Here is a 22,372-nt window from a genome sequence, read left to right as displayed (position 1 = left end):
GCTCTGGAACTCGACGTTCCCATGGGCCGCCCCTGCACCAACGTTGGTCGACCTCACCGGCCCCGACGACGACGACGATGACGCCTAGGGCTACATGGACGCAGTTTTAGTTTTTTATTTTATTTTTATTTAATGTAATGTGAACGCGACGCGTGAACTATCGCCGGCCTTCGTGACCGGTTTCTAATGTTTAATTATGTATTATGTCTTTTTTTTAGACAAAAAAGAGGTCCGGTCAGCGTTGTGCGCACGAGCCGATCCATTTGCGAAAGCAAACGTTCGTGTCCGCCTAACCGATTCAAACAGACAAAAAAGAAACGAAATCGCTGTCCTTTGGAGTGAATTCCTATTCAGGAAAGCTACCAGTAGTAGCGGACCATAAATGCGTTTGGAAATAGACGTATGTGCTGCTCTAGAATCACATACATTTGCATGCAGCGTGCACCTGAGGAGACGTGTGAGTTGTATGGACAGGAATTCTGGAAATACACCGGAGTATCTATGTGCGGCTCCTATAGGAAACGCACGGTGGACACGACCCGACCCGGCGGTCGATACCACACACTATCGGCGACCGCGTCGGCATGCAGCCCGTCATGACCGGCAATCCACGTCACCGTGGACCTTGGCATACACACACTCGCATGCCACGCCTACTCGGCAGGCTGAATAACATAACATTTCTGCCCTCTCTTTTTCTTTCTGTTGTTGCCGGGAAATCTTTCTGTACGCTGCCCGTAGTTCCCGCCAGCAGGAGAGAATACTACTCCTACACTAGTAACTCAATGAGCGCATTAAATTAAATTATTCTCCAACAACCTCTCGTGTTACACCTTAAATTCCTGCTGCTGCTGCCGCCTCCTCCTCCTCCCCCTTCCTCCTGCTTGATAAGACTACAACCATTAGTCCACCATTACCTTGATAGATGGAGGTGGAGACTGCGATGCCTACTCCGGCGGCCGGGCTGGACCGCGTGGGCTCTGCCGCGCGGGAGCCGAATCACACGGAGGCCTCCTCGCCGTCGCCGGCGGCTGGAGGCAGCGCGAATGGCGCGGCGACCAAGGTGCAGAAGGTCTACCGGAGCTACCGGACCAGGCGCAAGCTTGCCGACTCCGCCGTCGTCGTCGAGGAGCTCTGGTAAACAGATCCTTCCTACACACACACAAAAAAAAAAAGATAACATCACCACCGTGCCTGTTTCCTTTCTCCCATTTGGTCGTCTGACAATTTTGGCAAAGAAAATCGTCCAAACCCGTCTTTCTTGGGATTCTGCGCTTATTGCTGCCCTTTTCTTGCTTGTTAGTTGTTGCCCTCCCGTGAGACGCTGATTTTGGTGTCGGCAATGCCTGATTTGCTTCGTCCTGATTTTTTTTTATTTTTTTTTGGAAAGGAGGCCTCCGGCCTCTGCATCATTGATTTGTCTTGATGATGGTTACGGGTGCTGAAAATCAAACTGTTTTTTTTTTTTTGTTTGGATTGAATGAAGGTGGCAAGCGCTGGACTTCGCGCGGCTAAACCACAGCACCGTCTCCTTCTACGATGGCCCGGAGCCGGAGACCGCCGCCTCGCGCTGGAACCGCGTCAGCCTCAATGCATCCAAGGTCTTGCCGCTTTCCCTTTCCCCGCATCAATCGCCAGCGCAAGGCAGCTCACCATGGCCTTTCCCCTCACAAGAGAATGATTCTTTTGACTGGAATTCTCCTCGATTTTAACTCCAACACATGTTCATGAGCTTGATGCAGGTGGGTCAGGGTTTATCCAAGGATGCTAAGGCTCTTAAGCTGGCTTTCCAGCACTGGATCGAGGCTGTGAGTACAGAAATCCTACACATCAACTACTGATTTTAATCTAATTTTAGTAGTACTAGTGTTGTATTCGTTGCCTTTCTCCGCTCTCCAAATGAGTGTGAAAAGAATCAGCTTCGCAGTATCAGTTGACTTGGACTTTCCGTTAGCTGCGAACATCCATGATAAAAGCTCTACAGCTTTCACGGTTGACTTGGACTTCGGCTTGCAAAATTTTGAAATCCATCTGCCATCTTGTAGATTGATCCAAGGCATAGGTACGGGCACAACCTGCATTTCTACTATGATGCCTGGTCCCAGACCCAGGCTGGCCAGCCGTTCTTCTACTGGTAAGGAAATGACTGCCATTGTGTATATCAAAATTTGGTTGTTCAAATGAAATGAAGCAATCAATATGTAGCTGTCATTTTCCTGCGAGATAAGTCTGATCGATTTTGCACGAAAATTGATAGGTCCTTTTCTTTTTGCATATTCAGGCTCGATATTGGTGAGGGAAAAGATGTAGAGCTTCCAGAATGCTCAAGGGCTCTGCTGAAAAAGCAATGCATAAGATATCTTGGTCCAGTAAGATCATTTGCATAATGGATGCTATCTTTATTTGGAACGATACCGTTCTTACTGAAAATATTTCACTGAGAGCTGCATTAGAACTTCAGAGTGCTAAATAATATGTGGATCAATTGATAAAGGAGTTAAGAACAATAGTCAATACATTATTTAGTTTGTAAGTATATCTATTTAGTTAGAAAAGAGATAGCTTAAAATAGGAAAATATTGACAGTTTTTATGGAATGATATTTAGTTAGGCAAGAGATATGTCATTTAGTTGGTAAGGGTATCTCAGGTGCAAAGACAAAACTAAGCCAAAGAGCCTGCCTAACTTCGACAGGGATTGGGCCGTGCCAGCATCTACATGAGAACGAGTGCACTCTCCTCCGTCTCTGGACTTCTGCAGCCCGCGGCACATATATGTTTTAATGCTATTGCAAAAAAAAGGGCAGCCCGATGCACGTTGCTCCCGCTTGCACAAGGTCCGGGGAAGGGTCTTAATCCCATTGTAAAAAAATAAATACTTCCTCCACCCAGAATTGTAAGGCACGCGCGCGCACACACACACACACTTCTCAAATTTGCTGGTCAATAGTATGTGGATAACGTTAATACAAAAATTGGTATCGTTGGATTCATCCTAAAAGCACTTTTCAGTGGTATCAATTTGTACGAGACAATCCACATAGTTGGGCAAATCGTTGGTCAAAGTTACATCTTGGAAACGTGCATTCCTTCCTTATATTTCTGGAGAGAGTTATTGAAGATAAATTTTACTGCCAAAGTTCCAGAAGTCTTGAATTATGTTTAATGAGGTCATAGAACTCCCTAGCCTTTGCCATTTATACTTCTATTTGACTGTTCATCTTAACCACAATACACCCAACATGTTCAGATTTGTCATGACAAATTGCCACGTGAAAGTTTGGAAGAAGATTGTTGAGCATGAACTCTGTAACAGTTGTCTAATATTTTGCAGCAAGAGCGTGAGTACTATGAATACATCATTAAAGAGGGAAAGATTATCCACAGGGTATCTGAAGAAGCACTTGATACAAGCCAGGGCCCTAAAGGGACAAAATGGATTTTTGTTATGAGCACAGCAAAGAAACTTTATGCTGGGCAGGTAGTTTGATAACTCACATCATTATATTGCTGCTGAGCACTGTTATATCATGATTTGGAAGATCGCAAATTTTAACATGCTCCATCTTACCCCTCTTTTTACATGTGAGGTAAGGTAAGAGCTAATCAGATCACTAATTAATGGGATTAACGGCTCAGATCTATTATATATCTTACCTCTCATGTGAAAAGAGGGGGTAAGAGGGAGCATGCTAAAACTGCTCTTGGAAGATTAGCTTCACTAAATGTTCAACTTGTATGCTTATTTCTATATCCAGAAGGAGAAAGGTGTATTCCAGCACTCCAGCTTTTTAGCAGGAGGTGCAACCATAGCTGCTGGAAGGTTTACTGCAGAAAATGGAGTTATCAAGGTATTGTCGAGAACCACCATCCTATCTTAGTGCTACTATTTACACTTAGATATTACACTTGGTGAATTGTTACTTAAATATTGTATTTTACACATAGATTTTAGAAAAGGAGGATAACCCCGGCCTCTGCATCTTTGTCCCACAAGATCTAGCATACTCACAAAGTCACAATTTTGTTCTTGTGCTTTCTCCTTCGATGCATTGTGCTAATATGATGCTTTGGTGATCTCTTCTCATTTCAGTCCATTTGGGCCTATAGTGGACATTACAAGCCGAGTGGGGAGAACCTTAACAACTTCATGAGCTTTCTAGAAGAAAATGGAGTTGATCTGAAAGAAGTTGAGGTATACTATTTTTGGTCCAGTTAAATCTAATCACACTCCTATGTGTTACCAAATGTAAGACGATTCACTTAATCAACTTATTTTGGCATATTCAGGTGGGCTCATCCACCAAGGAAGATTACTATGAAGATCCAGTGCCTAATATCAAGCAGAACCCTGCTGCTGCTATGATGGCATCCAATACTCCACAATTGATTCTGCCTTCCAACATGGTAGAAGAAGACAAGGCATCTGGGCCATCTTCACAGACTGAAGCTGACGAGGACAATAATGTCCGTGTGGAGCAAGCAAGGCCAACCTACCAAAGAACCTTATCAGGTGGCCTGCAAAGTCCTAGAGACGCCGTCGTCTCGCAGGATGCAATTCTTGAGAGGGTGAATTCCAAGAGCAAGTCAAAATCCTATCAGCTCGGCCACAGGCTATCCCTGAAATGGAGCACTGGAAATGGTCCAAGAATTGGGTGTGTGAAGGATTATCCGATAGAGCTCAGAATGCAGGCGCTGGAGATGGTACAACTCTCGCCGAGGGCGTCGACTCCTCCGGCCTCGTGGAGGGTACCATCATGCCTCTCCCCCACCTTGCCAACGCCGCCGCTCATGCCATTGCAGGCATCCCTGCCCCAGCCAAGTTAGGAACTTGAGTTTAAGGCAATAGCTGTGTAGTTCTGCTGCTTCATATTAGCTGGGTGCCGCAAAGGTCACAAGTTTGCGCTTGCTGTTTTACCTAGTTCCATGAACCCGTTTGTAGCTCGGATGGATCCGGTGAAGATTGTATGAGTTCCAATTTGGTCGAATTGATTTAACAATGTATGATTGCACCTTTTCCCGCCAAATATCATTATTGCAGAAATAGCTTCAACAGAGTTTCCTGTTTCACATGTCATAATACGGTTGTATGCTTGCTTACGACAACCAGAAAACATTCAGGGACAAAGCCTACAAACCATGATCAAATTCAAGGAGAATCTTTGACTCACAAGAGGTGCATTTGAAAATTTCTCAAAGTATCCTCACTGACATTGCAAACAGATACATCAGAATTGCAGAAGGCAGTATCAGCGATGAGGATGAACAAGTCAAAATTCGCGATATCACCGGATCAGCACAACGTTTTAAATCCATCCACCAGCAGTTCACCTGGTATAATGTGTGAATATAGTGTCATCAGTACTAGACTTAGTCATCACTGGCGCAGCCCCTGCAGCCACAGTGAACACTCTATGACCTGTTCTTCACTCAGATGCTTAGGACTACAGACACATGTAGTTGCAAAGCTGTGATGTCGTGTCTGGATGCAGTGGAGCCAGCAGAGACGTTCTGATGCAAATTCAACGTCAGTTGGCAGTGCAAGTTAAAAGTAACACTTTTGCTTCGGTACACCCCCAACAAAACGTAGAAGGGGAAACGTATACCCACCTCGTGTTGTATACTATTGTACACTACAGGAGACATACGTATACTCACCTCGTATTGCATACGTACGGCGGCCTATAGTGTACAATACGAGATGGGTATACGTTCTTCTTTATACGTTTTGTGAAGGGGGGGGGGGGGGGTACCGAAGCACACCTCGTATTTTAAAAGCCTACCGGTTAGAGCATCTCCAACCGTTGTGCCCCCAGGGACGATTTTTGTGCCGAATGAAGATTTGAGCCCCCAGACAATTTCGAGTCGTTGGGCCGGGTTCTCTTCTCTCCTTGGTTGGCTCGCCGTCCAGTGGCCCTCCAGAGCTCCTCCCTGGCGTGGCCCTCCAGAGCTCGTGCTTGGCCGTGGCCCTCCATCGCGTGGCCGTGCCCGGCCACGACCCACGTCGTCTGTGTGGGCGCCCCGTCGTTGCGTATCACCACTCGCCTCGTTCTGCTGTTTGTTGTAGCTGTTGTTGCTGCTTCGACAGCCGCAACCCGCTGCTCCCCGCACAACCCGCGTGCGTGTCCCATCGCTACTGCGAGCTGCTGCCGCTGCTTGCCGTTGCCCCGCTCGCCTGGGTATCATAAGTAAATGGATCCCGGTTGTTCAATCCTTTGATAACCAAGGTCATTCTTTGTTAAAGAGAAATGATCACTATGAGTCGGACTCAGTAGAATTGGATCCATTCCAAATAGCGGGTATTGTACCACCATTCAGCATGAGCTAACCACCCATGCCACTTCTTAGGTTGTCTGAAACACATGCATCTCAAGTAATTCTCCAAGCATTGATTAACTCTCTCAGTTTGACCATCTGTCTGGGGGTGATAGCTAGTGCTCATGTGGAGTTTGATGTTGAGGGACTTGAACAACTGCTGCCACAGGTTGCTTGTGCAGATTCTATCCCTCTGAGTGACAATGACCAAGGGCATACCATGTAACTTAAAGACTGTATCGGAGAATGCTCTAGCCACAGACTGCACAGTAATGGGGTGTTGCATTGCTATGAAATGTGCATACTTAGTGAATCTATCCACTACCACGAGTATCAAGTTCTTGTTCTCAGAAGCAGGTAGGCCCTCCACAAAGTCCATACTGATATGGGACCAAGCAAATCAGGCACTGGCACGGGTTCCAACAACCGTGGATAAGGAGTATGTTCAGACTTATTGAGTTGGCACACTGGGCATTGTTTGATGAATTCAATAACTTCCTGCTTCATGCCATGCCAGTGAAATATTAGCTTGATTCTCTGATAAGTTGCTCTTTCTCCAGAATGTCCTCCCACTTCAGAAGTATGAAATGTTTTTAAGATATCTAGTTTTAGTGCAGTTGCCTTGCCTATCACAATCTTGTTGTGAAACCTGAGGATTCCATTCTTGAAGGTGTAAGAGGAGTCACTGTTTTTGCTCACAGTACATTCAGCAATCAGATCTTGAATTTTCTGATCATCTTGGTAACTTTTCACCACTTCTATGACCTAGACACGAGTTGAGGCACTAGCAGTAAGAGCAGAGACCCTGTACTTCACTCTTGAGAGAGCATCAACAACTTTGTTTTCTTTTCCTTTCTTGTACTCAATAGTAAAATTGTATCCCAACAGTTTCAGCAACAGTTTGTGTTGAACACCTTCAGTTAACTTTTGTTCTTGTATGTATTTCAAGCTTTCTTGATAAGTTCTAATCACCAGAGATGTATCAGCAAAGTAATGCTTCCATTTCTTCACAGCTTCAATAATAGCCAAGGCTTCCTTATCATAAGTGGATAAAGCTGCTGCTTTTGGTCCAATTGCTTTGCTGTAATAAGATAGTGGCCTGCCCTCTTGAATTAAAACAGCTCCGAGACCATATCCACAAGCATCAGCCTCTAGAATGAAAGGTTTTGCAAAATCAGGCAGGGCTAGAACTAGAGCGTTTGTTAGTTTGTTCTTGAGATTGTCAAAGGTGAGCTGTTGAGTGTTGGACCACACAAAAGAGTCCTTTTTCAAACTATCAAATAGTGGTCTGCAAATCACTCCATAGCCCTGAATGAATCTCCTGTAATATCAACTTAATCCCAAAAAGCTCCTTGGTTAAGTAACATTAGTAGGTGCTGGCCAATCCCTGATAGCAGCAACCTTAGTTGGGTCAGTAGCTACTCCCTCTTGGTTAATCACATGTCCCAAATATTCCACCTCAGATTGTCCAAATGAACACTTCTCCAACCTAGCAAACAACTTGTTGTCACCCAATATGCCCGATACTTGAGTTAGATGCTCCTTGTGCTCCTCTATGGATATACTGAACACTAATATATCATCAAAGAATACCACTACAAACTTGAAGTGACCAAACAAGAAATTCATGAGGGCTTGAAAGGAGGGAGGTCCATTAGTTAGCCCAAAGGACATAACTAGATACTCATAGTGGCCCATGTGAGTGGAAATGCAGTTTTATGAATATCTGCTTCAGCCATTCTGATTTGATGATAACCATTTCTCAAGTCAATCTTGGAAAGTTTAGCTCCCTTAAGTTGATCCAGCAAATCCTCAATGACTGGTATAGGGTGTTTGTTCTTGATTGTGATCTTGCTGAGTTTTCTGTAATTAGTGCATAGCCTCCAAGTGTCATTTTTCTTCTTTACCAATAGAACAGGGGAAGAAAAAGGACTAGTGCTAGGTCTGATTACTCCTGACTTGAGCATTTCCACTATAATTTTCTCCAGTGCTTCCTTCTGGTGATGTGGTAATCTGTAGGGCCTTTGATTGACCACTTGGCTTTCATCTACCAGGGGAATTCTATGATCACAGGGTCTGGCAGGAGGCAGAGCAGTAGGTTGTGCAAACACCTTGTCAAACTTTTGTATCACTTGTTGAAGTGCAGAAGGAAAGTCTTGGTTGTCCACCACTTCCATGGAACAACAAGCAGTTAGCGGGAAGAAACCACACACAACTTGGTCCAACAATGTTTCAGCATTACCCTTAGTTTCCACAGGGTGTCCTTTTGGCACTGTTTCATCCACAAAGGTTATCATTTGTCCTTGGGGATGACTAATCTTCATTTCCATTTTTGTAATGTCCAACTGAATTGGGCTATATTTTCTCAACCAATCCACCCCTAAGATCATATCATAGCCCTTCAGTTTCAGAACCCTGAAACTGTCCATGAAACTATGGCCCTGAATTTCGTAAGGACAATTTAAAGAAGTAAATTCATTCCACAGTATTCCTCCACTTGCCACAACCACTTTCACCTTAGGAGTAGGTACTGGAACCACAGGTAACTTAGCTACCATTTCAGGAGATACAAATGTTGGTGTGCTACCACTGTCCACCAAGGCTGTGGCCATTATGAACCCAATTTTGACAGAGAGAATGAAAGTATTTTTGGCAACACCTATGTTCATAGCAGCATGCAATGACATTTCTAGCACGGTATTATCAGTAAAAGGGTCAGACTGCTCTAGCTCTGGATCATCAGCATCAGTGACAAAAATGATCTCAGGCTCATTTTCCTCTTGAGCCTGTAATGCTTGGATTTGAGCCTTTTGGCTCATTTTGCAGACCTATCCGTGACCAGGTACCCAGGGTTATCTGCATTTATAGCGCACTTGGTTTTTTTGGCTTGCTGAATGATAGCATTTTTGTTTTGGACTGGACCACCAGGACTCAGTTTAGCTTGTTCAAACACCACTTGTCTTTTACGTTCAGGATTGTAAGGCTTAGCGGTCATAGGTGCAGTAACTTTTTCCATTCTTCTGGCATACCACACTGCGGTTTGCATATCTTTAGGCTTGAAGCACTCCACATGTCCTCTAATGTAAGGGCTTAGCCCAGACATAAAGCTGGTCACATAATAATCATTGGGGATAGCAGAATTTTCTCTCCTCATGTTGTTAACCAGTTGCTCAAACTGCTCCACATACACATCCACAGTAGATGTTTGGGTTACTGCATGGAATGAGTTTACAATGTCACATACAGAGTCAAGGGAGAATCTTTCAGATATATAGGAACAAAATTTGTGCCAAGGAACATTCTGTGGGGAGTATCCAGTTCCTCTCCACCACTGCACTGTTGGACCCTCTAAGTAGGGCACTGCTAATTCAATTCGATGCTCCAGTGGAGTTCTAGCTTCTGCAAAGTACTACTCCAAGTTTTGAATCCAAGATTCAGGATCACGCCCATCGAATTCTGAAATGTTCAGTTTTGCTGGTTTCGCCGTAAGCACATCTTCTATTCTTAAATAGTTGTAACCCACTAACTATTTTTTCTAAGCATGCAGAGCTTCCACATCAACCAACCATGCATGTGCGGTCAGCTCATTAATCTACCATCCCACTAACTATTTTATCCATGCATGCAACCCTTTGACATCAACAAATTATGCATGGCTGCCATTTCCATCACATCTTAAGTAATTCTCATTACTATTCATGTCATCAACCTAATTATCCATATTTTCATCCTACCATCCCGCTGCAACGCGCAGGTTATCTTCTAGTTTCTTCTGTTCTCATAGGGGGAATTCGGTCTACCTCTTCTTTCTCCTCCATCTGGCCATTCCTCTTGAGCCACATTCTCCACAAGTGGTTGCTGTTGTTGATGTGCTATCACTGGTGCCTGTTGAGGAGCGATGTTCCTGGTAGTGCCAAAATTTGGGTGTCTGTAAGGGGCCTTTGGGGTACCATCCAAGTTCAATTCTTTGCCCTGGACATCCCTTAACACTGCCGTGCCCACAACCTGTTGAGCCTCCTTTTCTGGCATGCCCACCGAAGGAGGTGTACCAGCCTGAAGCTGCTTGGGTCGACCCGGCTGCACCGCTGGGCATTGGGTCTGGTGTTGCTTCGGTTGTGCGCTGCCCTGAGCTGACTGCTCATCCAACACTTCCTCTTGCTCCGTATTGATCAACAAAAGTTTGAAATTTTCTTGGATTTCGTCGAAATTCTTCTGCATGGTGACAAAGTTTCGGGTTACCAGTGTTTGGGAGTCCTTGAACTCCTTCCTGTCTTCTTCACGATACCATTGCAAGGTTTTCATGTCAAGTTCCAACGACTGCAGTTGCAGCCCTGCTGTATCGCCTCAATCCACGGGGTTCGACATGCTTGTTCCTCGATCTGGACAAACAGAAGTAACATGGTGGGAAAGGGAGGGAAATTTAGATTCACGTCCTCCGGTCTACCGTCGCCACAGCCCACAATCACTCCCGCCACCAAGAAGCACCGTCAGAACGCAGCCACAGGGATTTTACCACGGGAAATTTCTTCCCAGCAACCCCGACTCGACTCTGACTGCCTCCGAACTGTGCCACTCCGGCCGCCACCGACGAACACCACCGCCCGACTGCAGGTTTCATGCCTCCATCAAGAACCGATTGGCTCTAGATACCAATTGTCAGGACCCGAGCTACTCTAAGGAAGAACACGGGACTGATTTCAGAGAACTCTCAACATAATCAGGGAATTCAGCTAGGGTTTATATTGCCACAAAGGGGAAAGTAGTGTAGCACGACCACCGGAGGCTAGGATTAATACCCAGGTACCAAATTACATGCCTCAGACCGAGAGGGAGGGACATGTTATAAAGCCATTACATGTAAAGCAAAGCAAAAAAGCAGAGGAGCGCACATGCTCATGCTAGAAAGCAAGACGAGGCACAGGGGCCGTCGGATGCACGATCAACGGCTATCACCAGCCTCTAGCAGTGAGCCTGACATCGCCACCCGCTGATGCTCTGCTCTCCCGCCCGCCACAAGCCCTCCCACGTCCGGATGCGCCCGCCGGCAGGCCCGCCGCTACCAGGGCCACGCCGTGCTCCGCGCGGCAGCCGAGCTCACTGCGTTGACCTCTTCCCTGGCAGGCGAGAGACGTCAACCTCCTCCATGGTCCCCGGAGGAAAAGAGAAGAGAATACAGAGCAGCATGTGGGTGGGCCCCTGGAGGAAAAGTGGGGAGAAAGGGAGTGGGAGGCCGACGGTGGGCCAAATGACATGCGAAACAATGTCTCTCCTCCCCCGGCTGCTCCTAGGATCCTGAGTTTGGGTTGGAATCGCCTGTCGTAATTTTGATCAAATCTTGTGCTATTCGAGCTCGTGGGGGCGTGACTAGGGCTTTTTTCGTCCGTCGGAGTGCTTCTGGGGGCTTGGGGGGTGGGGGGGGTGGAGATGCTCTTAACATGGCACACTTGGATACTTCCTCAAGAGAAAATAAATAAATACTACTAAGATCACTATTAGTGATATAGAATGTCTTATACAGCGGGGTATTAGAGCAACTCCAACCGACAGACCCAAACAGACGACGATTTTGTCCGCTTTTCGTCCGTCTGGGTCGTCCGCCGGCTTTGTGTTCGCCCGGTCTATGATTTGGGTCGGCGGCGTGCCCAACACGCCGACCCATATTTGTCCGCGTGGCCGGTTAACCGTCGGTAAATACAAACATTTTGCATTTTTTTTCCAAAAGCAAATGAAATAACATAGTTTCACAACCAAAAAGATGCACCTATTGGTTGCCAACATGATCCCAAATATGCTCAAACAAATCATCTTGCAACTGAATATGAGTACTTTCACTCCGAGTGCATGCAGTCTATGCTGCCTTCGGCAAGCCTTGCAACCGAAGGCGGACTGTTGCCTTCGGCAAGCCTTGCAAACACCGACGATCGTTGTAGCATGTTGATATCATTGTGTGATTCGGCCATGCCAAAGAAAGAGTGTCAGATCCAGAGTGCAAGCCTTGACATGGCCCTTGTACTGGCCTTGCCAAGCAAAAGGACAGTTCTTCCACTCCCACTGCATGCACTCTATGGTGCCAAGCATCCCTGGGAAGCCCCAACTGGCATTGGTCACCAAAAAGCGGGTTGTGTCTGCAGCAGTCGGCTCTCTCAAGTACTCAGGGCCAAACACCGCAACCACAGCCTTATAGAATCTGTGCAACTACTCTAGGCACGTAGACTTACTCATACGAACGTACTCATCGATGAGATCACCGGGTACTCCGTAAGCAAGCATCCGGATAGCTGCAGTGCATTTCTGATAAGATGAGAAGCCAATCTTTCCAATGACATCCTCTTTGCACTCGAAGTAGTCATCGTATCCGACCACCCCCTCTCGAATCCGGTTGAAAACATGCCTAGCCATACGAAAACGGCGACGAAATTTCTAATGTTTGAACATCGGATTGCTTGTGTCAAAGTAGTCCTTTCATAAAAGGAAATGACCGCTCTCTCATTTGCGATTCAACACCGGAACATGCCCCGGAATCGAGCCCCGAAACAACGGTCGCTGCCTATTAAGGCGGTCATGGACCAACACGGCAAGTAGCATCTCCTCATCGTCGGATGAGGAATCGTCAACAACGGTCGTTTGCTTTGTGTCCGTACCGATCCAAATCGGGCTCAAAATTGAATCGAAAATGGGTTGGCAGACGGACAAAAAGCACACGCGTCCGTTTGGATCGACGCGTTGGACCGACTTTTTTGTCCGTACATATCCAAACGAACGACGACGGACGAAATAGATCGCTCCGTTGAAATTGCTATTAGTTTACAACGGAGAGTATCATCTTCCACTTGGCAAGAAAACTGACCTTTCCATCCGGATACTACGGCACCGCCTGGCATGATGCTTCTTCTGCAGTATTCAGACAAGAAAACTACACATCCTCAGAGCCGTAGTATAGGCAGAGTTGGGAGGAATGAATTGCAGAATGCGAAATATTTTGTAGATAGTTCATCCTTATGCACATCAGAATTGCTGAGCACTAGATGATACCCCGCACGCTGTTGTAAAAATATTTTACAATATATTCAATGTGATTCGTGGTATGAAACATGAATATTAAAAATAATAATATAAAAGGCTAAAACTAAAAATACATTTAATTTATTATGTTTTATTACTATATATTTGTATAATGTTTATTAAATATATAAAGCATAACATAATGAAATTCTCATCTATGTTTGCATGTTTAGATTGGTCTTTTTTCCATGGATGTCTTGCATGTTGAGAGACATATGGTTTATTTATTTTTGAAAAGAGGAATACATTAAGGGTCTGAATATATTACATCTAAACTTGCATGTTGAGAGACATATAATTTTTTTTAATCTCGTCCAGCCCACCATGTTCTCTTATTAGTTTTTACTTCCATTGGGCCGGACGATTGGAGTGCTACTAAAAAATTGCAAGTGATGCACTGCTTAACCAGGGAATCAAACTCGAGACCACAACCTGGGGAACGACGGCTTCTACCACTCCAACTATAAGCTGATATTGATTTTAGTGAAGAGGGAAATGTTCAATAACCAGTACAGCATGGAGATTAGAAGACATTTTCGAATTTTTAAAATCCCTCTTTGCAAATCGTGAACAATTTTGAATTGTCGAATATATTTTAAAAAAATTCGAAAGGTATTTTTCAAATGTGAGTAAACTTTGTAATTCTGAAAATCTTTTAAGAAATAAGAAAAAATTGGTAACCCGAACAATTTGTTCACACAATATTTTTTGAAAACGTGAACAATTTTGGAAAAGTTCCGAACGGTTTTAAAAGTGTGGAGTCTTTTCAAATTTCCAATCATTTTCTGACAACATGAATAAATTTAGTGTACTCTTCATTTTAATCATAAATCTTGAATAAAAAGTCATTTGCACCACTTAGAAAATGTTTATGCATTTCACAAATATAGTCTGTGATGTTTTAAAAAAGGTATTATACAACATAAACATGTTACATAACATTCAAAAAAATGTTTGTGGCAATTTTTCGAAAGCAACTCCATGTATTTAAAAAAAACACAACATTTTCTTGAAAATATTTTTATGCAATATAAAAAATGTTTGTGTAATTATTTTAAAAAATGCAAACTATTTAGAGAAGTGATCATCAGAAATTTGAAAACTCTTTACCATGTATTCTAACAAAATGCCCGGGGTTGTATTTGAAAAAATATTCATCATGTATTTTTTTAAATCAACGTGTGTACAAAAAATGTTCCTCGTATATACAAGAAATATACAATGTGCATTAGGAAAGTTGACATCTATTTGCAAACGAAAAATACAATTAAATAGGGGTACTGATTTGAAGAGCGAGTTGTGTGCCAAGAGTAGACATGCAAACTATGAACCTACTTGCGAGTTGAGGATGTACTTACAACTGAGATAACTACACAAAACCATGATATTGGTTGCAAGTCGAGCGTGGAGTTGCAACTATGACGAAAACGAACTACGGGCCGAGTTGCGAATTGAAGGATGGACTTGCAACTCGGGCAACAAAGAAACTAGATGCCCAATTATGAGTCGGGGGTGGACTTACAAGTAGGACAACCACAAACTACAAGCCTAGTTGCGAGTCAAGAAAGGACTTGCAACTCGCATGAAACAAACTACGAGCCTAGTTACAAGTCAAGGACGAACTTTGAACTGGGACACCTACATAAAACTGATATCATTTATGGGTCAAGGGTGAACGTGCAACTTGGACAATAACAAACTACAAGACCAGTTGTGAGTCAAGTGTGAATTTTTACTGGTATGAAAAACAAACAAATGCTTAGTTGTGAATTAAGGGTGAACTTGCAATTGAGGACAACTATGAGCCCATATGTGAGTCGAGGGTGAACTTGCAACTCAGATGGGAAACAAACTATGCACCTAATTACGAGTCGAGTGTGGACTTGCAACTGGGACAACTACAAGAAACTATGATACTAGTTGCGATTCGAGCATGGACTTGCAACTTAGATGAAAACAAACCATGGGCCTAATTGCGAGTCGAAGGATGGACTTGCAACTGGTACAATAATAAAACTATGAGCCGAGTTGCCAATCGAGTGTGCAATTGTAATTGAGATAACTACAAAATTACGGGCCTAGTTGCAAGTCAATGGCCGAGTTGCAACTAGGAGGAAAACAAACTATGGGCCTAGTTGCAAGTTGGAGGGTGGGTTTGCAACTGGTACGACAACAAAGCTATGGGCCCGGTTGCAAATTGAGGTTGGAATCTCTGCCGGGACAACTACGAAACTATGAGCCCAACCGTGATTCAATGGCCGACTTGCAACTCGTATGAAAATAACCTATGAGCCCATTTGCGACTCAAGGGTGGCCTTGCAATTGGGACATCTACGAAACTACGAGCCCAACAACGAAACAAGGATGAACTTGCGATAGTGATGAAATAAACTAAAAACCTAGTTGTGAGTCAATGGTGGACTTACAACTAGAGCAACTACATAAACTATGATACCATCTGTGAGTCGAGGGTGCAGGGACAATAACAAACTAGGGTCCAAGTTGCGATCCGAGCGTGGACTCACAACTGAGATGAAAAACAAAACACATGCCGAGTTGCAAATTGAGGGTGGACTTACAATTGGGACAACTACACGTCCATTTGAGCCGAGGGTGGTCTTCCAACAGCGACGGAACAAACTATGGGCATGGTTGTGAGTTGAGGACAAAGTTTTTTTTGTAAGCTGAGGACGAACTTTTTTGTGAGTTGAGTACGGATTTGCAAGTGACAAAACTACACAAACTACGATGTCATTTGGGAGTCGAGGTTGGACTTGCAACTGGGACAATGACAAAGTACTAGTCCAGTTGCGAGTTGAGGGTGTACATGCAATTGGGACAACTACGAGACCATCTGCAAGTCGAGGATGGACTTACAAGTAGGACAACGACGAAATTATGAACACAATTGTGAGTCAAGGATCAACTTCCAACTAGGATGAAACAAAAAAGTGCAAGCAGAAAATACCGAAAAGATGAACAAAACAAAACAAGGCGATACAAGAATACGTCGGCCGATGACACAACACCAAGAATTTGCATGAAAATTACAACAGCAAGATCGAACAAGCAACAACTTAGATGAAACATTGCTAAATCTTGTCTTAGATAGCTTAAAAGAAATGAGAGACAATGTCGAAATAAACTCAGAAAGTAACGACTGTGATAGAGCTCCAAGAAGAAAACAATGCACAAACGTCGTCACTGCTCGAGCCCAAATCTTAGGTTTTCACCCTTGAGAAGTCCGAATTCTCAAAACAATTCCTTTGGCAAGGTAATGGCCTCGTGCAACCAATGAATACTAAACCTTAGGTTTTCACCCTAAAATCCTCGGCTCGGCACCTGAGGAGCACCACGAAAAATGAATTCCTCTAGTGACATCGCCCCAACTTGATGTTGCTGCTTCTGAGAGTTATCAAATAAATGCATGACTCCATCGCCTCGAAGGCCCCGTCTGTCTAACTAATCATTCCATCTTAGTCACCATGATCTTCTCCACACCTGTCTACATCATAGAAATCGAAAATCCGACATGTCTTGTGGTATCAACCAACAACACAGACATATGATAGTAAGGATGAGACTTTTCTCCTTCATGGTGTGAGATGATGTGGCATACTTACATGTTGAGATAAATATTTATTGGGTGGGGGCTAGCTATTTAGATATAAAAGATACATTGTTTACCAACATAAATATTTGTAGAACGAATTGCAAAGTTTGGAGGAGTATTGCTACATTTTAGAATGAACCGCAGAATGCAGAATATTTTATAGATAATTCATCCTTCAACGCATTAACAAAAAAATATTCAGTATACAGTGTTTACCAGCTAATCATGGCAAACTCAAGGAAACCGAGTCGTCAATAGTAACATACTAGAAGGGTTGGGTGCATTTTGCTGCGCCGTTGAATTTGTTTGGATTCTTAAATTTCTTTACTCACTCTATTTTAAAATATACGGTGTATTACTTTCTTGAAAAGTCAAACATCTTTAAGTTTGATCAAATATGTAGAAAAATATGTCAAAATTCATAATATCAAATTGGTGTTATTAGATTCATCATGAAACAAATTTTCATTTTTTCTGTTTAATATTGTGGATGTTGATATTTTTTGCTCTGATCTTGGTCAAAGTTAAAGAAAATGACTTTCTAAAAAGTAATAACCCTTACATTTGGAAACTGGTGGAATATTTAGTTTGGCCGGGTGGGGAGATGATGGAGAGTTTTTATGTTTATTTGTAATGTGATTATTTGGTAGGCCTTTCGCGCTGTGATTATGTGTTATCCGCTAATTAACCCATATTTGTGTGGGGATATTTTTACATTGATGGTTGCATATACTATATTCGTGCTCTAGTAGCGGCGCTTTTTTCCTGGATAATGGGAGTGTGCGAGGGATTGATATGTTTTTATAAGTCGGTCGATGTTGATTGATTTAAAAAATTGTTAGACCGATCAAAATCGTAAATCAAATCCCAAATTGAATACTTCAATCGAATGAAAGAGCTTTAAAATTAAGAAACATATAAATTAAAAAATTAAATGAGGGAGCTCCTTGAAAAATTGTTGGCCGAGTTAAAATTGGATGACCCAATTCTAGATGAAGCCTCCAATGATTGTAAAGATTTAAAAATAAAAAGCATAATATATTGTATAAAAAATTGAATGAGAGACTTTTTAAAAACTGTTGATCCGGTTAAAATTGGATGACCAAATTTCAATTAAAGACCTCAATTGATTGTGAGGCCTTCAATACTATGAAACTTAGTCATATACTTTCTTCGTATCAAAATAAGTGTCTTAAACTTAATACAATTTTATAGTAGAGCTAATTCAAAATTAAGACACTTATTTTAAAATGAAGGGAGTATTATATACATCTAGAGCTACGGATAAAGATTCCAGTGCTAAATCCTCCAGCTCAATAGTACTAGATGTTGAAGCAGGGGCAATAACACTGCATTTAAAAGACCGATGCAGAAGCCTAATCTTCCCCTGTCGGCAAGAACAGGTCTTCGTTATCCCAAGCGAAACTCACAAGTATATTTGGTTGTTCCTCTCGCAATCAAAAGTTGAACGACTCAAGAACACCCGTGGCACGTAGAAGAAACCGGTAGTGTTACTCACGAATTCTTGCTGCGCGGCGGAAACAGATTAAGGCTTAGCGCCGGACGCCGGCCCCCGTGAGAAAAAAAAAATGATATGGTAGTGAAATCTCTACTGCTAATCTCTTCTCACGTACCTCTAGAAAACCTCTTCTCATTTAAGAGCAGCTTCGGTAAGGGCTGGTACGGTTAATTCCTTCCATAAGGGGATTGAAAAGGATGGAAAGGGATTGAGGTGGCATTTGACTTGCAGGAGATTTAATCCCTCCCAATCCCCTCTAACCCCCTTCGAATATGAAAGAATCGAACAAGGCCTAACGAAGAAGAAAACACAAGTGTCATGTTCGCGAGGGAGGGAGGGAGGGAGGAGCGTCTGGGAATAACCCGGTAGCCGAGAGCAACTAGTTAGTTAGCACTTCTTCGAGAGCCTTCCAGCGATCACTCTCGCACGCCGCCACGTGTCGTGTTCTAAACGTTTTCTTTGTTTTTTTTATTTTTTCTCACGTGTTTTCGGTTTTTTAAGTGGGTTTTTTTCGGATTTTTCTGGTGTTTCGGTTTTTCATCGGTCTTCTGTAACTTTTGGACGAAAAATATATATTTTTTAAAAAAATCGCGAAAAACCATGTTTTTTGTTTTAAAAAAACGGTTTTTTATTTTTTTGCGAGAGGCACGGTTTTGCCTTAACGAGAGGCTCGGAAAGGAAAAAATACATTTTCTGTTGTTTTTTTACGAGACGCACGGTTTTGCTTTCGCGAAAGACACAGTTTTGCCTTCGCGAGAGGCACGTCCGCGCCTCTCCCGAAAGGGGAAAAACGCGTTTTCTGTTTTTTTGCGAGAGGCACGGTTTTGCTTCCGTCAAACGCACGGTTTTGCCTCGCGAGAGGCATACCCGTGCCTCTCTCCAAAGGGAAAAACACGTTTTCTGCTCTCTTTTTCTATGAGAGGCACGGTTTTGCCTTCGCGACACGCACGACCCATGCCTCTCGGAAAGGGAAAAAACGTGTTTTCTGTTTTTTATCGCATGAGGCATGTTTTTTTTTTCGTTTTTTTCGTGAAGAAAAAGTTCGTCAAAACCTATCAACATGGGATCTAGTTTTCAAGATCTCAACGCGAGAAAGCCAACGGTGAAAACGGTTCGAGATTTGGACGCACGGTTTAAGAGATAAAATGTTTTTAAAATACGAATCAACGAAAAAAGGGAAAACTCACAGGTTGCGACAAGTGGCACGCATGCAGTACGCCACTTGTCGCAACCTGTGGACGTGAGAGTAATCATTGGAAGGTGTACTCGCTAACTAGTAATTTCATGGGTAGCCTCGTCTCCTTTCACGTCCGTTTTCAAAAACATGAGACGTCGACTCGAGCGGGTCGAAGGCTCGGCCGACTCGTGACTGGATCCTCGCCCCTCCAGCTCCGGACGAACTGCCAGCCGACAGCCCCCCTCCTGCCTGTCATCCGCCCATACGACAAGACTCACCCCCCTCCCCACGGGACGCGACACAAGACCAACCACTCGATGGCGCCGTATCTGCATGGCCACAATGGAGGCGGCCGTACCGTCGACCTCTCCCGACTATGATCGGACGAGGCCACACTGGGTCTACTACTCATCATCGCCTACTCCCTGCCACCCCTCACACATGGCAGCACGGGATTCGGCTGTACCACCAGCCACAGACAGGAACGACTAATGCTTCATGGGCCACCCCTTCGACGGGACCCCGCATCCAGCAGGCCCCGTCAGCGAAAACACCAAACTAGAAGTAGGACCCTTCAACCGTCAAGAGAGACCGCCAGTTGGGCCACACCCTACACCATTCGTCTATAATATAAGCTGGGGGGCTGGAGTATAAAGCCCCCGACCCTCCCCCATGCAAGGGGCTCGACCGATCAGCTCACACACACCCATTCACGTAGAGAACAAAGGAGTGCAAAAGAGCTCCTTCTTCCTCCTCTAGCCAACAGTTCAAGGAGCACCACTGTAGCTCTCATTTATCAGATAACAACTTCGACAGGACTAGGGGTGTTACCTCCCATGAAGGGCCACGTATTGGGAAACGTTGCATGGGAAACAAAAAATTTCCTATGCACACGAAGACCTATCATGGTGATGTTCATCTACGAGAGGGAGATCGGATTCACATACCCTTGTAGATCGCTAAGCGGGAAGCGTTAAGAAACGCGGTTGATGTAGTGGTACATCTTCGTGATTCAAATCACCGTCGTCCCACGATCCGTCCCAATCTAGCACCGAACGGACGACACCTCCGTGTTCAGCACACGTACAGCTCGATGACGATCTCCGCCTTCTTAATCCAGCAAGAGAGATGGGGAAGTAGATGAGTTCTTAGGCAGTGTGACGGTGCGCCGGTGCTGGTGATGATCTACTCCTGCAGGGCTCCGCCCGAGCTCCGCAGAAATCCGATCTAGAGGAAGAACTACGAGGTATAGGTTTGATTTGGACGTGGCAAAGTCGTGTCTCAAAAACCCTAAAACCGCCAGTATATATAGGAGGAGGGGAGGGGCTAGCCTTGGGGCTCAAGAGAGCCCCAATTGTGCCGGCCGAAGGGAGGAGGTGGACTCCCACTCCAATTCGGTTTCGAAGAGGAGGAGTCCACTCCTTCCTTCCCACCTCCCTCTCTTTTTTTTTCTTTCGTTTGGTTTTTCTCCTTGTTGCGCCATAGCCCACTTGGGCTGGCCTCACCAGCCCACTAAGGGCTGGTGCGCCACCCTAGTGCCACTGGGCTCACTCCCGGGTGGGTGGGCCCTTCTTGGTGAAAACCCGGAACCCATTCGTCACTCCCCGTACACTCCCGATAATGCCCGAAATCTTTCCGGTGACCAAATGAAACCATCCTATATATCAATCTTCATTTCTGGACCATTTTGGAAACCCTCGTGACGTCCGTGATCTCATCCGGGACTCCGAACAACCTTCGGTCACCAACAACTATAACTCAACTATACTAAAACGTCACCGAACCTTAAGTGTGCAGACCCTGCGGGTTCGAGAACTATGTAGACATGACCCGAGAAACTCCTCGGTGAATATCCAATAGAGGGACCTGGATGTCCATATTGGATCCTACATATTCTAGGAAGATCTTATCGGTTGAACCTCTATGCCAAGTATTCATATAATCCCGTTTAACATTCCCTTTGTCCTCCGGTATGTTACTTGCCCGAGATTTGATCGTCGGTATCCCTATACCTATTTCAATCTCGTTACCGGCAAGTCTCTTTACTCGTTCCGTAATACAAGATCCCGTGACTTACACTTGAGTCACATTGCTTGCAAGGCTTATATGTGATGTTGTATTACCGAGTGGGCCCCGAGATACCTCTCCGTCACACGGAGTGACAAATCTCAGTATTGATCCATGCTAACTCAACGGACACCTTTGGAGATACCTGTAGAGTACCTTTATAGTCACACAGTAACGTTGTGACGTTTGATACACACAAGGTATTCCTCCGGTGTCAGTGAGTTACATGATCTCATGGTCATAGGAATGAATACTTGACACGCAGAAAAAATAGCAACAAAATGACACGATCACATGCTACGTTTATAATTTGGGTCTTGTCCATCACATCATTCTCCTAATGATGTGATCGAGTTATCAAGTGACAACACTTGCATATGGTCAGAAAACCATAACCATCCTTGATAAACTGGCTAGCCAACTAGAGGCTTACTAGGGACATTATTTGTCTATATATCCACACATGTATCTATGCTTTCATTCAATACAATTATAGCATGGATAATAAATGATTATCTTGAAACAGGAAATATAATAATAACTATTTTATCATTGCCTCTATGGCATATTTCCAACAGTCTCCCACTCGCACTATAGTCAATAATCTAGTCTCACATCGC

General features: G+C 44.1%; 1 protein-coding gene across 1 annotated transcript; it reads left to right on the top strand.

The window, feature by feature from the left end:
- The first annotated feature begins 711 nt into the window (after positions 1-711).
- Positions 712-5,056, top strand: LOC123395893 (IQ domain-containing protein IQM3-like). The gene is made up of 9 exons (XM_045090921.1): positions 712-1,137; positions 1,487-1,601; positions 1,743-1,808; positions 2,046-2,134; positions 2,282-2,369; positions 3,334-3,480; positions 3,758-3,850; positions 4,093-4,194; positions 4,290-5,056. Exons 1-9 carry the CDS (start codon positions 926-928, stop codon positions 4,824-4,826), a joined length of 1,449 nt encoding a protein of 482 aa, XP_044946856.1. The 5' UTR covers positions 712-925; the 3' UTR covers positions 4,827-5,056.
- Positions 5,057-22,372: the final 17,316 nt, after the last annotated feature.

Source organism: Hordeum vulgare, chromosome 5H (assembly GCF_904849725.1).
Source record: "Hordeum vulgare subsp. vulgare chromosome 5H, MorexV3_pseudomolecules_assembly, whole genome shotgun sequence".
NCBI classification, from domain to species: Eukaryota; Viridiplantae; Streptophyta; class Magnoliopsida; order Poales; family Poaceae; genus Hordeum; species Hordeum vulgare.
The sequence above is the reverse complement of the archived record's forward strand: the minus strand, read 5'-3'. Positions and strand labels throughout refer to the sequence as shown.

Bases quoted from the DNA above. Each gene is read 5' to 3' on its own strand.
- LOC123395893 (XM_045090921.1), top strand. From the start codon at position 926: ATGGAGGTGGAGACTGCGATGCCTACTCCGGCGGCCGGGCTGGACCGC. The intron at 1,138-1,486 runs GTAAACAGATCC...GATTGAATGAAG, and splicing joins GTCGTCGTCGAGGAGCTCTG to GTGGCAAGCGCTGGACTTCG. The intron at 3,851-4,092 runs GTATTGTCGAGA...TTCTCATTTCAG, and splicing joins CAGAAAATGGAGTTATCAAG to TCCATTTGGGCCTATAGTGG.